Genomic DNA, 15861 nt, shown 5'->3' with positions numbered 1-15861 from the left:
TCACGCACACACAGTGTCTGGACAGCTATAGACTGCCCACCTCTTGCATTTCTCTCACTTCAAGTCTTGGCCAATTTCACTGGATCTGAGTAAAACAGATGGTTCTTCTTTATGAAACCTTAAAAGTAATGGGCAAACGTGTTTCAGGATTTCATATAGCCATGGTTCCTTGAAAACAGGCTGTATCTAAATATATTCAGAGAGAATAGGATAAGCAGGTCTCATTGGCTGAGCCACTAATGAGTATCCCACTTTCAGCTGCTGTCCCTTGTTCTTGAACTTGAGGACCGCCTGCTGGCAGTGTAGCTTCAAGGCCTTCCACTTCAGAGGCAGCTCTAGTCTTGAGACTCGAAGGTCCAGTGTGAGTCAGTAGAGTTCCTCCATGCTCCACTCAGCTTCAGAAAGAGAGTTGACCACAAGGCAAATTAAGTAATTTATTGGGGGTTACAAATAGAAAAAGAAGCAATTAAAAGTTCATTTCAATGCCCTGAACTCTATAAGAGCTGATATTGCTAAGCAAATAAATATTCTGGAAATCATTTGTCAAGGAGAAACACAGTAAATGTAATGAGACTGGAAATCTTTGTGGAGATCCAGAAAAAAGCCGAACCCTTGTGATTTTTGAGGGCTGAGCCCAAAGAGGAGGTTGTGGAGATATAAGAAAACTGTTAGCCAGAAACCACTTCTCTAGCCTTTATCTGTACAAATTAACTCTTTGAGAGGCGAAAGAAGCCTGGCTTCCATGCAGGGCCACAGGCGGTCTATAGACCAGTGAGATCACCTTTCTGGCCTTTGGGCTTCAGGAACAGGCTCGAACAGCCTCATGGTTCCTCCAACTGGCCCAGAAAGTTGATGTGGAGACTCTCAGAGGGGGCTGAGACTGAAGAGGAAGGTAGCTGTCTTGGGAGGTGATGTTGCCCAAGTGGCGTGCTGGGATCATGGGGTCACACCACGATGGGAAAGGACTGAGAGGGTCAGACAGTTAGCAGTGAGGTATCGTCAGTTCCGCGGCCACTGTGATTACTAACCCTCTCGTGCCAAACATTCTCAAGTGATGGCAGTGGTGGGCTTTCCATCTCATTTAGACACCTCTGGCTGGTGAAGGGGCTGGACCTGGAACAGGCTGTGAGGAGGGCCAAGTTTCTCTGAGGCCGAGCAGGTGGCACCAGGAGATGGTGAGTTTTCAGCACAGGATCCGTTCCTGTGCACACTGAAGTGCTCAGAAGCATTTTTGTGGTTTCGCCGTGCGGGCGTGCACATATGAGCACTCTGACTCAACAGTGAAGCCACTGCTCCTGCAGGCGCATTTCCAGTGTCCTGAGCCCAAGAAGAGTCATTTTGTGTTTTTCTGTTAAGAACAAACTGTTGATCCTTCCTTAGTGACTGGTGAATTCTGAAAATGCACATGACTCAGATCTGTGCTTGCCTTGTTTGTTCTCGGGAAATCTGAAGTGTATTCACTCTGTAATGAACTGACGGAGCCAAGCCGCGCCACCCCAGGACCATCCAAACGACCACTCCACAGGGGACTTCCACGCAACATTTTCCTAGATCAGCCAAGATCCCTTCCCTTAGTTCCAATGGTGTGGATAAGAAGCATACTGGAAAATTCTTAAAACCTGGCCACAGAGAACTTATTCTATGAGATAGCTGTGAAATTTAAATAAAAATGGAAAATAATTTAATTCATCTTTCTCCCCAGGAAACCTATATAAACCTGTAAATTATTAACCTATAAACTACTGTTTATACCATAGAGAAGAATTTTTGCTAACATCTCAAATATTCAGATTTTCATGCTTTTAGAACTTAACTAACAGTGTTGTCTGACCCCCTGAAGTGAAAAATGCTTCTCTCCATGAAGGCAATTGAAAGAGACACTGCTGTAATTGATATGCCAATTTACATCATCCAGACCAATATTTTCACAAGCACTTGAATATGAAATGTAATGGAGATTTAAAGAGGCCCATTATTATTCTAATATGGAATCGCTACAAAATTATGTAATCTTTGTCCATGTCTAATTCCTGTCTTGAGAAAACTTACAATAGTCATATTATGCATATACATTTTTACTAATGGGTGACTCAGGAAAAGAACAGTTTCCAACTAGGGTCAGATCCTGGGGATAATAGTTTTAAATATTCATCCCTTTCTAGACAATGATTTGGTTTTTTGCTTTTTTGTTTGTTTGTTTGTTTGTATGGGCTGTTTGTTTTCATAATTCCCTAGACCCAGAATTATATGGAAACTTATAATAATTTAAAACATGAAACAGCACATTATGTTAAAGATCATTAGGATTAACATTGTGTTCTTTTCACCCTGTTGTGTTTATTTGACCAAGAAAATACAATTGTCGCTTGGCCTCCCAAAAAACAACCCACAAATATTAATTCAAATTTATTATCCTTCAAGTTCAGTCTTATGAGGGAGATCTATGTGTGCACCTGAATACTTTAACCCATGGACATTATTTAAACACAAAGACGGATCAGAAAATGCGAAGGTCTTATGTTCCTTTCCGTTGTCTGAAATCAGACGGCCCAAAGAATTGCTGCAAATCCTGGCTGAACTATAAATCCACAAATCAAAGAAAATGATAGCCCTCCCAGAATTTCCAGGTCTAGATAACCCCCTCACCATGTTTATTTATGAATCTATTACTTCTTGTTTGGAAAATTTCCTTGACACCTCATGGTGTGTGTATTAAATTTTATTCCCTGCAGTCTGAGGCCCAGTCTAACTAGAACACATGCCTGGCAGCTCCGGAGAATATGATATTCACTCAGCAAGAGAAACGCCTCCCATCAAGCAGCCTCCCGGATCCCACTTTATGAAGGCAGTTTTTCACCGCTGACATGTCAGCGTCTGTTCTCAAGTTCTCCTGCTGTTTTCCATAAAAGACGTTTTAGTATGGAGCTGGATCTGAAACCAACTGTGCACTTGCTTTTGGTGGTTATTAACAAAAGAGTTGCTTTAGCAGCATCTAAATCACGTGTCATCATTATCATACACTGCATACAGTTACTTGTTAAAGATCTACATTTTGTTGTAATAAATAATTCACTAAAAATGTTCAGAGGGGCAAAAAAATCCATGTGAAAAAGCGATCTGTAGCTTTTGATGTAGCTTTTGTAGCTCAACAGAGGAATTGATTTACTTGGGAATACTCAGAACTGAAGCTTAACAAAATTAATTGCCACATATGTTTAAATTTCTCACAAAGTGGCATCCTGGTTTTAAAGTCAGTGAGGCAACTTTGAAATGTCTGAATTGCTCCAGGTGAAGACATTTACAGAAACAGATGCAAATCAGCATTTCACAAAGGGGTTGACTCTTGTTTTAAGCGCACCAAGTATCATATCAACTTACAGTAGACCAATATGATAGCAATGAAATGATGAACAGTGCACTTTTATGCGATTCATGTTACAGAACAATGAAATAACACTACCTTTCTGTGGCTTAATTTACATGAAAACAAAAGGAAGAACTGGCCTCCATTTGACATTCCAAGTGGCAGTGCAAGCTTGCTCCTTACAAACCATTGTGAGCTTACCCACTTTCTTTTTACCCCTTACCCTGAATTTTGCCTCTTAGCTGCATCAATATAAAGTCTCCCTAATCAAGTTCTGGTTGTGTGGAAGTCTTCACCAACATGCATTGATCCAAGGAGCTGATTAAAATGTGTGCTGTTTGAAGAAAAATAAAACAGTATAGATGAAAAGGCTTAGAACTGACTTCCTACTAACTGTAGTTCACCAATATGGGTATAAATCTCTACGAAGTTGAACTAAAAAGTTAAACTAGAATCATTAGTCCTTGATTTGAACGTGAGCAGCTCTTATATTCTCTGCCTGGATATCTCATGAGTATACTGATTCCTTGTTAATACAGACCCTTCTACAATTGAACAGCAGTGCACAGAGGTAATTGGGTTTGAGGAAGCATTTAGCAGCTTTCATGAAGTCTTCAATTGCTTGCTCAGGGATACGGAGTCATCAGGTTTTGGGTTTTTTTGTTTGTTTTCTTATTTCTTTGCATTCTATTCGACAGATAGTTGCCACAATAATGGCAATTACAGGCATTGTCATGATGGCTTATGCAGATAATTTCCATGCGGACTCGATCGTAGGAGTGGCATTTGCGGTGGGCTCAGCCTCTACATCCGCGTTATATAAGGTATGTTGTGCACTTGCTTACATAGTCAACTGTTGTTTGTAGCTTACACTTAAATAATAAAGGAGGGACAGAGAAAATCTTGGCCAGAAAAACTGAAGATGGCTGAATAAGTACCGTTTACTGAGTACTTGCTACACGCTGGACACCTGCCAGAAAATTGTGATTGCACCCTCATGAGACACAGGTGCTTATCCCTGACTTCAAAGAGGGGACTGAGGTGGAGGAAGCATTTAGCAACTTCCAGGAAGTATTCAATTGTTTGCTCTGAAATATGGAGGCATCAAATTTTTTTATATTTTTGCAATTGGTGTGATCATATTGTTTGAATGACAGAGGAGGACACTGAGGCTTTGAAACATTAAGTACCTTGCCAAAGGTCATACAACCAGGAAGTGATAGAGCCAAAACTAAAACTCGGACTAGCCAAGTCCAAGGCCCTTGCTCCGTGGCTCCACCCCTCCTGCCTCATCAGTCTGTTGTAGCAGAGGCCGAGAAAGACCTCTCCCCTCTATGTTTCTTTAATTGGACTACCTATGGTTATTATCTTAACTCCAATTGAGGTGTTAAAAATAATAAACAAGCTGTCATTTGAGAGGTTACCTTTTGCTACATATTAACTCTGTGCCACAGAAGTTCATGTTATTAGCAAAATGAAGAGTCTCTCTTCCCCTCTGAAGGATACTCCTGGCCTGCACTGTGTACTCACCGTTCTTTCTCTCCTGGAACTGCTGTCATCAATGAAAATTCTATTCAATCATTGCCCTTAACTTCAGAAGTGAGGACTAAGAGAGCAGATCTAAAAGGTTATGCCCCAAAGCTCCCCATTTCAGAGCCAACTTTCTGGATGTAGCTAAAGGACTATTGTACTTTCATCTCTCTTGGTGTTCGAATGAGAAAATTCTCTCTGAAAGGCAGAAAATGCCCTTTGCCTCTCTCCTGGATGCCTGTTCTGGTTATTTGCCAGCACTGCGGCTCAGAGGACACGGAGTCTGTTTCCATCCTGGCATTTCCTGGCCCACTGATTCTGTGTGACAAGCTTGACGAGTGTTCACTCAGTCGCCATTAGTGTCTAACCTGCCCCCAACTGAGACTCCACTGAGATGTCTGACGTGACCAGAGGCTAGCGTGTGATCAAGGTCTCTTGATTGAGTCTCTCAAAAGAACAAATAATAATAAGTCCGATGGAAATTAAAAGCAATATCTGGCATTGCTATGTGACCAGGGTGGCCATCTGATAGACAGGATTCTCCTGACCATGTTACAGGTGGATCCACTATGGGAGTGGTAGTATTTGCTGACATGCACAGAATCATATGAGCGCCACAGAGAAGATCTGCTTCATTCTCCATTGTTTGAGGACTCACGTAGGAAGTGAAGGGGTTAACAAAAGCAAGATATATGGACTAGACACCTGGCTCCTCCCCACTCTGACATGCGACACTAGGTTAACTGTTCACTCCTTCTTGCCATCTTTCTCTGTCCACAGATTTACAATCCAGAGAAAGAGAATTTTTAATCTGAAGAATAAACAGTGTTTGTGAAAATATTTTAAGCTCTGAGAGAAAAGTACTTATAAATCCAAGGCATCATTGTTATTTATCGCAACACATGACAAGCTCTCCCTGTCCAATATGGTTTTCAGTATCTGTCAAAACAAGAGTGAAATGAATCCCATGCTTGAAGGGAAGAATTGACAGCATCTCAATCTAGAAGATTTTTCTGGGTTTCCCTGCTTTTGTTTATGACTCGCCCTATACCACCACACGGGACACGGCACTCAGCACAGTGTGCAGCGTCCCTGTGGTTTCCACCACCATAAGGAATTTGTTTTATGGTACTTGCTGTTCCGCATGAAGGCTACACATTTTAGCTCCTTACCTCAACACCACATTGGATGTCACGGAGGTGGCAGGTAAGGAGATATAGAGGATAAACACCGGGTCAGTTAGCCCCCTGGGTAGGTGAATAGAGCTCACCCTTCTGACGCAGCAAGGTCTCCCACTGTGTGGCTTACGAGTTTCTCCCCATTCCAGGTTTTGTTTAAGATGTTTCTTGGAAGTGCCAACTTCGGTGAAGCAGCACACTTTGTCTCCACGGTGGGTTTCTTCAACTTAATCTTCATCTCCTTCGCCCCAGTCATCCTGTATTTCACCAAGGTGGAGCACTGGTCCTCCTTTGCGGCTCTGCCCTGGGGCTGTCTCTGCGGGATGGCAGGGCTGTGGCTGGGTAAGTGACCCCAGGTTTTGCCTTCCATTCCCTGTGTCACTTAAGTTTCCTTGGGTAGTTAAATTTTCATATCAGATTTTTTCCTTGAGTACCTCTATTCTCTATTTCCCAAACTTACCTAAGGTTGGTTCATGTTACTGAATTTGGAAGGTTCTTTGCAGGCTATTGCTTGATTGATCAGAGCTCTCCAACTGGTGTGCCTCCCAGGGGTTGAAGTGCGAGCTGGAGGTCCAGGCCACTCTGATCACCCTGGGGCTGCAAGCAGCCTCATCCATTCTCCGTGCTGTACTGTATGATGCTCTTGGGTTCCAGTTGTGCCATGGGGTGTCAGGCCGAGGGCGGGAGGGACACTCTCACTCAAGGAATGCAAAGTGGTTCAAAGTGGCTGGAGCACTGAGTGCAAGAGCAGTGGGGAGGAAGAGGAAGATGACATTCGGGAGGCAGCCAGTCATGAAGGACCTGAAAAGCCACATTGACGGGGTTGAATTTACTTATTTATTTTTAAATATTTTATTTGCTTATTTTTAGAGAGGGGAAGGGATGGGGGGGAGAGACATCAGTGTGTCGTTGCCTCTCGCATACCCCCTATTGGGGACCTGACCCACAACCCAGGCATGTGTCCTGACTGGGAATCAAACTGGTGACCCTTTAGCTTGACCCTTTGGTTCACAAGCTGGCACTCAATCCACTGAGCCACACCAGCTGGGTCAGAGTTAAATTTAAAATCCGCTTACTTTTTAATTGAATTTATTGGTTCACAAAGCCACACAGGTTTCAACTGTACAACTCAATAAAGCGCCATTTGCACGCTGCATCATGTGCCCATCACCCCAAGCAAAGTCTCTTTCTGTCCCCACTCTACCCCCACGCTGCTTCTGTGCCCTGCTCCACCTACCTCCAACACCCCTCTCCCTCTGGCTATCTCCACACAGTAGTCTGTGTCTGTGTGTCATACAAATGTTTTTTGGTTAATCTCTTCACTTCATCTCTGACAGCTGTGAGGCTGTTCCATGTATGCATGCCTATTTCTATTTTGTTTGTCAGTTTATTTTGTTCATTAGATTCCACATATAAGTGAGATCATATGAAATCCACTTACTAATCTCTCGGCAGGGAGGCAACAGGCTCAGATCTGCATTTTAAATGGCCCGCTCTAGCTGTGTACAGAGAATGAATGTGAGATAGCGGTCACTAAGCAAGGCAACAAAGCAACACTGGGCCTGATGGCTCAGCCAAGCAGGCTGTGCCTGGTCGATGACCAAGAAAAAGTCACCTGGACTCTTTCTAATATTTTTTCTCCCAGCTCCCTGTAACTCGGAGGCTGCCTGCCTCACCAGGGGCCTCCCACGTCCGGGCTGTGCCCCTGCTGTAACTTGACATGAGCGGCACCTGGAAACTAACAAGCCTACCCTTCTCCAGCCCAGCAAACACCCCACCCAGGGGCCAGTGTCTCTTTGCTCAGAATCAAATCCTCTTCATGCTGCTTCTCTCTCCTCACACCACCTAAGTCTGCCCCCTTTGCCAACTCCACATTTACCCACAAGACTTGACCTATAAGACATCTGCTAACCCTCACTTGACTTTCTTTATCAAGGTGACATAATCCAAAACACAATCTGAAGCAGCACAGCAATTCTTAGAAGAAAAAAGAGCTCTTATTTTCTTCCCTCATAGGCAGAGTCATCTTTTTACACTCTGGCCCAGGCCCTAAGGGGAGGTCTTAAGCAAGACAGGAAACACTTCAACTAATTGTTGATCCTTTGAATTCTACATGTGAAGACCAAAAATATGTGGTTGTGACCTGTCATAACCTCTGCTAAGTAGAAATTAGTAGTAATGTTTCCACAAGATCAAACATCCTAATGAAAAGTGTCTGGACAATTTCCTGACCCAAACCAATCTAACTGGGGACAATCATAGCCAACATTTCACTGGCTGTGGCCCCATCTGTGTACACATGATCTCCAGTTGTTGCAAAGTAGCCCTCCCCTAACATGCATCCCCAGACATATCTTATACATGCCTCTGAGCAAGCTTGCTAGGCTGGGTAGCGCCCATGCCGGCTAGACACTGGTTCCCCACCAACAGCATGGTCTCTACACCCCAGTGGGTGTAGTATCCCAGCATATCGAATTGATGATCCCACCTCTTTGCACTTGTTCCATACACCCTTTGTCAGCCAGCAGGCAGGAGGTCAGGCAGCCAGAGTGGCAGAGGAGAAACACAAGAAGCCCACTTCAGGTGAGATACACATACATCCGTATCCAAAATTAGAGAATTAACTGACCAAAGATGCCAACAGTTTAAGAGGCATGTTTAGCACAGACATCGATTATTTTATGTTAAAAAGGAAAGCACCCAGCATATCAATTTCCCTTTATCCTCCAATATCCTCAACATATTCCTTTATTTTACAGTCTTCAACATCCTGGTGAATGTCGGCGTGGTGCTGACGTACCCAATCCTAATCTCCATTGGGACCCTGCTCAGTGTTCCTGGAAATGCAGGTACTGGTATGATTTGACGTGTGCACAGTAAGTCTCCTGCTCACGCTGGTTTTGCACCCTGAGTTGTTTCTCTGAGCAATTGTGAATCATGTGCCTTGCCTGCCTGGGAAGATGTTTTTAAATATCATGAAGGTGGCATCAACAGAATAACTATGCAACAGATTTAAAATCTGTAGCTATAAACACTGTTTTTACTTGGTTGTGCTTTTAGAATTAAATACCGAGTGTATCATTTGGGTTTCATGTAATCTTCCTGACAACCTAATTTTGTGGTATTTTTAGAGGAAATCCTATGGAAACAAAAGGCATCCCAGCATAGGACTCTCAAGGAAAACGTCACTAAGGAAAGTGCAGGAGATTGTAGTTCAGGGTGTCGGCTCCCCATCAGACCAACCCTGTGGAGCTGCAGAAGCTTCTCCCAGGGGGCGCAGCAGATGGCTCTCTGGAATAGAGATAGGAAAAAAGCAATTTGACTCACTTCTGCAACAAGAAGAGAAGTTGTCTTCCCAGGATAATCTTCCTAATAAAACCTGTGGGTGGAACAAGTAAGGGAAGTGGGTTATCTGGATGACTGCGCAGTCCTCCTAACTTTAAAATGCCATGATTCCATTCCATCTTTCTTTGCCTCAGGACAATCAGAAGGTGTTTATTGAGCACTTACTATGGGATGAGGACTGTAGAAGATACAGGGAAAAATGATGTTGTTCCCTTAAGAAGCTTACACCTGCATTTGGAAAATGAGACCACCATACATTAAATTACTTAGAACCCTACAAAGTAATTTATTATTAAATGCCAAATTGTGTGACAGACTCCAAAGACTATAAGATATTCAGAGGAAAGGAATATTAGGGAGGAATGGCATTGTCAAGAAAGTGTATTCATTCATCCATGGATTCATTCATTCATTCATTCAACAAGTAGTTTCTGAGCACTCAGTATATGCCTGGAGCTGTGATAACCCTGGTGAGAGATCCTGGGCAAGGCACAGTCCCTGCTCTCAGGACTATGTGTTATCAAGAGAGAGACAAAAGAGAATTGCTTTGACAGAGGTATGTACTGAATGCTCTGATAGCTCACAGGAGGGGCAACCAAGAAGTCTCCCTGCAAGAAACCTAAATGGAGGGTTTAGCTGGATGAAGTGGGTATGAGGAGGGAAGGGCATTCTGTGAAAAAAGAACAGCATGTGTGTGACCAACAATTGCACTATTAGGTACATAGCCCCCAGATTGAAAACAGGGGTTCAAAAATATCATTGGACATGAATGTAAGTAGCAGCACTCTTCACAATGGCTGAGGCAGAAACACATAAATATCCATCAACATGTGAATGGATGAACAAATTTTGATGCATAAAATGGGATATTATTCTGCCACAGAAAGGGGGAAAGTACGAATACATGCTACAACCAAGATGAACTTCAAAGCCATCTTGCTAAGAAAGAAGCCAGACACAAAAGATCACATATAGCATGACTCCATTTACATGAAACGTCCAGAATAGGTAAATCTATAGAAACAAACAGTAGATTGGTGGTTGCCAGAGGGTAGGAGGTAGTGGTTGGTGGCTACTTAATGGGTGAGAAGTTTTATTTTAAAGTGATGGAGATGTTTTGGAAGCAGAGAGAGGTGATGATTACACAACGTGGTGAATATGCTAAAGGCCACTACGTTTAGTTTAAAATGGTTAATTTTATGTTATATCATTTTTACCTCAATTGAAAATTTTTAAAAGAATAGCATGTCCAATGACCTAAACATTAACCAGCTTAACTCTGAAGGGATGGAGAGGAAAAGTTCTAAGAAGTAATTAGATCAGATCACAGGGGCCTTAAGGGATAAGTATGACTCAGAGGTAAGGAATGAAAGGCAGAGAAAGGGAACACCACAGACACTGGTATAGAAAAAGGAAAGGTGAGCTTGAAAGAAAGAACAAGGAAGACCTTTGGAAATCTCTAGAAGTAGCTCTGACTTGGGACATTTGTTTTTAGAAAAGCTTAGAGATAGTCCTAGACAGTGACTGACCTGATATTTCTTACTTAGCTGTGGATCTCCTGAAGCAGGAGGTGATATTCAACGTCGTGCGTCTGGCTGCTACCATCATCATCTGCATTGGGTTTCTGCTGATGCTGTTGCCAGAGGAGTGGGATGAAATTACCCTGAAATTCATCAACAGCCTGAAGGAAAAGAAGAGTGAGGAGCATGTGGATGACCTCACAGATTCCAGTGTGCACCTGAGAAGTAGAAGCAGGGTCAATGGGGCAGTGTCTATACCACTGGCTTAAGGAGAAACACATTGTGAATGCACGTGTATGTATATTCTGTGAATATAATAAAATTTTCTCACTACCTGTATACTCACATGACATAATTAACTCTGAATTTGGATAAGTAATATGTGAAATAATGCCAACAATAAAAGTTTACATTTATATGCGTATCAAGGAACTGGTATAAATAATCATAATAAAATTTTTTATTAAAACATATTCACTCTTGTTCTATATCTTCTGGGGTTGCGGGGGGTGGAATTTCCTTCCCATTAATTCACAAAAATTCCTGAAAACATGAAATTCTGTTAAATTATGGGCTTGTCATTACCTTTTTCCCACCTAGAATCGAGACCTTTTCATTCAGAGAAAGTTGCCTGAGAGGAAAACACATGAAAAGGATACACACTTTTTATACATTTAAGTCCAGTAAGAGCCTTAAATTTGAAAACTAGAAAGTAATTAAACATATCAACAGAGCTCCTTCTTTCTTCTGTATGCAAGACCTACTCTAGAAACTAAGATGTGAAGATATAGAAGACCCATCTGTACTTCCAATGTGCTTAGAGTAGTACAGAGCATCAAAGAGGTTACAAATATCTCTAACAGGAGGTAGACATTTGAAAATGGCACAGTGGTGACAGAGAGGACATCTGTTACCAGCCACCTCTAAAGCCCTTCGCCACCAAGTTTGTTTGCAAGAGTCATTTATATTTGCTGTCACTTCTTCAACTCCCATTCACTCTTGAATCCACTACAATCCACCTTCTGCCCCCACCATTCTCCCAAAACGTCATTCACCAAGGTCACCAGTGACCTCTCTTTTGAAAAACCTATTGACACCATTCAACCCTTACCTGATTGTCCTCTCTGCAACACTTGCCATGATGACTACTCCTTTTTTACCTAAAATAGTCTCCTCTCCTAGATCCACTATTCTCCCTCACTGTCTGCTTCTCTGGGTCTCTTTTCCTAGGCTGATCTCATCACTATCAGTGTTCTGTCCTTGGCTTTCTTAGCATCTCATTCCACATTTTCCCATAGGGGTCTTATCTCTTCCCATGCGTCAGATGTCATCTAGATGGCGGTGGCTTCAAAATCTTACATCTCCAGCCCCAGTTGGTCCCTGAGCCTCAGATTAGACTGTCCAAATGCCTTCTGGAAGCTAAGTTGGCTACCTCATTGCTCACTTCAGGTTCAAGTGCAAAGTTGAATTTATCATCTTTCCTCCCCAGACATACTGCATTTTGCCATGTACACTGCATACTTTTGGTCCAAATTTTTTAGAGAAAAATAAGGATGCACATTATACATGGGTATAATGATTACATATCATGGGTACAGTAATCCTGTGTATAATGTGCACAAAATATGGGTGAGCATTATACATGGCGAAATACAGTATTCCTTCCTCTCCCTTGTTCCCTGTCTAGGTTAATGGTACCATCAATCACTAGCTACCCAAGCCAGAGATCAACCTTAACTTCTGCTGTCCTCGCCCTCCACATCTAAACCATAAGTCCTGTTGCTTCCCTTTCTGAATACTTTTTGATTCTATACACTTCCCTGCAATGTTACCTATTCTAGGCCCAATCATCTTTCCCTGATGAATGAAAGACACTCTTTACGTTGGTCTCTCCAACTCCCAGTCTTGCCTCTCTCCCTTTTGTGCTCTGTAGAGTGGCTTTTCTAATATAAATTTGATCGTTCAACTCCTCTGTGTAAAATACTTCAATGACATCTCATTGTCCTCAGGATAAGGCCCACACACCTCCACATGTCACTCAAAGTTCACTAAATGGCCCCTGCCCATGAGCCACCAGAGAATCACTATCTAACAGGACTTCCCCAGATGATGGAACTATTCCCTATCTGCACTGTCCGACACAGTAGCCACAAGTGGCTATCGAGCTCTCCAGGCACAGCTAGAGCAATTCAGGGTCTGCATTTCTAATTTTATTTACTTTGAATTAATTTGAAATTCAATTTATGTGGCTACTCGCTACCATATGGGACAATACAGCTCCAGGGCCTTATTCCACTACACCACTCTGTGTGGCCCCAGGAAACCCTATGCTTTGGTGACACTATACTTCTTGCAGTTCTTCAATCAAGACATGCTCTCCTGCTCTGGCTGGAGTGGCTCAGTGGATTGAGCACCAGTCTGTGAACCAAAGGGTTGCCGGTTCAATTCCCACTCAGGGCACATACCTGGGTTGTGGGGTCAGGTCCCCAGTTTGGAGCCTGTGAGAGGCAACCACACATTGATGTTTCTCTCTCTCTTTCTCCCTCCCTTCCCCTCTGTCTGAAAATAAATAAATAAATAAATAAATCTTTTTAAAAAAAGACATGCTCTCTTTCTTGTACTCTCTTTTCCTCTCTCATCACTTGAATAACCCTTACCTAGGCTTCATGACAAGATTTTAGTCTTATTTTCCCAGGAAGCCTTTTCTTGTCCCCCATGCTGAATGACGTGGCTTCTTTAGAAGCCTCTGTTTCCAGCAGTATGGCATTGACCACCCACCACTGTAATTGTCAGTCTGCTTCTCTGCATTCCCAGTAGACCATGAGCTCCTTGAAGGCAGGACTATGGGGCATTGGTCACTGTGTTCCCAGCACAGTGCCTGGAACTTACAGACATTTAAAGAATGAGTGAATGGGTGATTTCACACAAATTCTATCATATCAGTCTTAGCTGAGGGTAGGAAGGCTCACAGATGAGATTAGTTAAAGACCAAAAGGGTTAGCCGTGCCATAGCCTTTGCTGTGCTTCCACAAAATGCCAATTCACTAAATTGGTAAAAGGCATTTCCTTCCCTAACAGGCTGGTTAGAACAGCTAGCAATTGAAGATAATCTGCACTTCCTGGGAAATTTAGTGCAAGAAGCCAAGCCTTTATCACATTGGTTTTATTATGGTTTTTTTTTTTTTTTAAATTCAAATGTCCCTAAAAGTGTAAGTGAGACAATCACAGGGCAAGTACAGGGGACTCAGGATACCACACCTGCTGGCTGGGCATTGTGGTAAATTAAAACTTTAACATGTTTTCATTGCTCTGTCATTTTTTTGGAAAGACAATGCTAGTCCCCTGGCATAGACAGATAACATGACATTAACTAAAATAATCACCATGACTTGCTTTAAGATTCACTAAATAAATGAAATATATTATTAATAAATATGAGTTAATTCATAATTTAAGTCAAGTTGGTTTTGACTACTTAAATGTCATATGGGTACAAACATTGCTCTTGCTTTGTTTCTAAATTACCACTAAATAGCAGTAATCACTGACTAACCCACTCCCGCATCTTGCCGTTACTTAGTACGACATTTAAAATTGTATTTTGACATGTTTAAGAAATGAATTGTTTTGTTCTGTTTAACGATCCATTTTGAAAAATGGAGTCAGGTACCCTGGAAAGCACTAATTCACCTTATGACTGATCACTGTAATTAGCTCAGTCTATATTAAGAAAACACTTCCATTACGGTATTCCTTCACTTATTCATTCAAAAATAATAGTAAGTTCCACTTCTGGCTCTGAAGTAGGATATTATGTCAGATGATCACCAGCTGGCCTTTGCCTGTCTCTAGAGCAGCACTGTCTGCTAGAACAGTCGTCATCACAGACACGTCCTCTGTCTGCGCTGTGAGCAAGGGGTTACAAAATGTATAGGAAATGGTCCCTGCTTCTAGCAACTTTAGCCTTAATAGACAAGTTGTTACCACAATAATTAAAACCACAACAACTCAGAAATTTGTTTAAATCACTTTGGGAGTGTGAGATACTCCCTTTGATTCTGGTAAAGTAGTCATAAATAAAGATAATAATACTTTTCCTTGCTACTTCTCGCTGTCGTGGCGAGAATCAGATGGGGTCATGTATTCCAGTCACCAAACGAATACGGCCGTGCCTCCCAGGTGCTCATGTGCACCTTCAGTGAGTCAAGTTCGGTTGGGTTGGGAGGATACTGACACAGTCCCCACCCTCCTGGGTGGAAGTGCCTTGTTGAGGTTGCTATTGTCTTGCCTGTTCATCCAAACCTGGTTCCTCCCTGAAGCCCAAGAGTCAATGGCTCCAGGGTAAGCCGCAAGGTTCAGGGAGGAGAGCCCCTGGGTCCCAACCCGATTGCACTTCTGAAAAGTGTGACTTTGGCTGACTGCTAACCTCTCTGTGCCCCTCGACTTCATCATCAGTAAAATGAGGATATTAATACCTATCATTTGAGGCTGTTGGTATATTAAATAAAATCACATGTAGAAGAGCTCAACACATTGCCAGACAATCTAGAATTATTAACTACTGTCAGGGTTTCCTCTGTTCATCTTCCTCCAAGTCCTTATCAAGAGCACTTAGCCACCGCACTATGCTCAACAGTCACAGGACCTGGTGCAGAGCAGAGAATTTTACACAAAATAAGCTGGAGAGACAAAAGAAGCCTGGCACGAGAAACAACTGGACACAGCAAAACAGGCTACGCCGTCCCCATTTACCCAGTTCCCCTCAGCACACCGCGCCAGGGCATGCTGGCCCAGCCAGTGGAACTAATTGCCTGTCAAAAAACAGACTGGTGACTTGGGCTCTGAAATTAAAATCACTTCAGCCACGTTCTGATTGCTTCGCAAACAAATTATAGGCCAATCAATTTTGCTCACCCAGGCTTTG

The 15861-nt window shown here is 42.6% G+C and overlaps 1 protein-coding gene across 1 annotated transcript in view; it reads left to right on the top strand.

The window, feature by feature from the left end:
* SLC35F4 (solute carrier family 35 member F4) overlaps positions 1-11349 on the top strand; it is a 157197-nt gene extending 145848 nt beyond the window's left edge. The window contains exons 5-8 of the mRNA XM_045823079.1: positions 4063-4188; positions 6222-6414; positions 8832-8921; positions 10965-11349. Coding sequence (XP_045679035.1) covers positions 4063-4188; positions 6222-6414; positions 8832-8921; positions 10965-11206 — 651 coding nt within the window. The 3' untranslated portion in view covers positions 11207-11349. The remainder of the gene's footprint in view (positions 1-4062; positions 4189-6221; positions 6415-8831; positions 8922-10964) is intronic.
* Positions 11350-15861: the final 4512 nt, after the last annotated feature.

The sequence above is a fragment of the Phyllostomus hastatus genome, unplaced genomic scaffold (assembly GCF_019186645.2).
Source record: "Phyllostomus hastatus isolate PE091 unplaced genomic scaffold, TTU_PhHast_1.1 phas_scaffold_501, whole genome shotgun sequence".
NCBI classification, from domain to species: Eukaryota; Metazoa; Chordata; class Mammalia; order Chiroptera; family Phyllostomidae; genus Phyllostomus; species Phyllostomus hastatus.
This window is presented reverse-complemented; position numbering and strand designations above follow the sequence as displayed.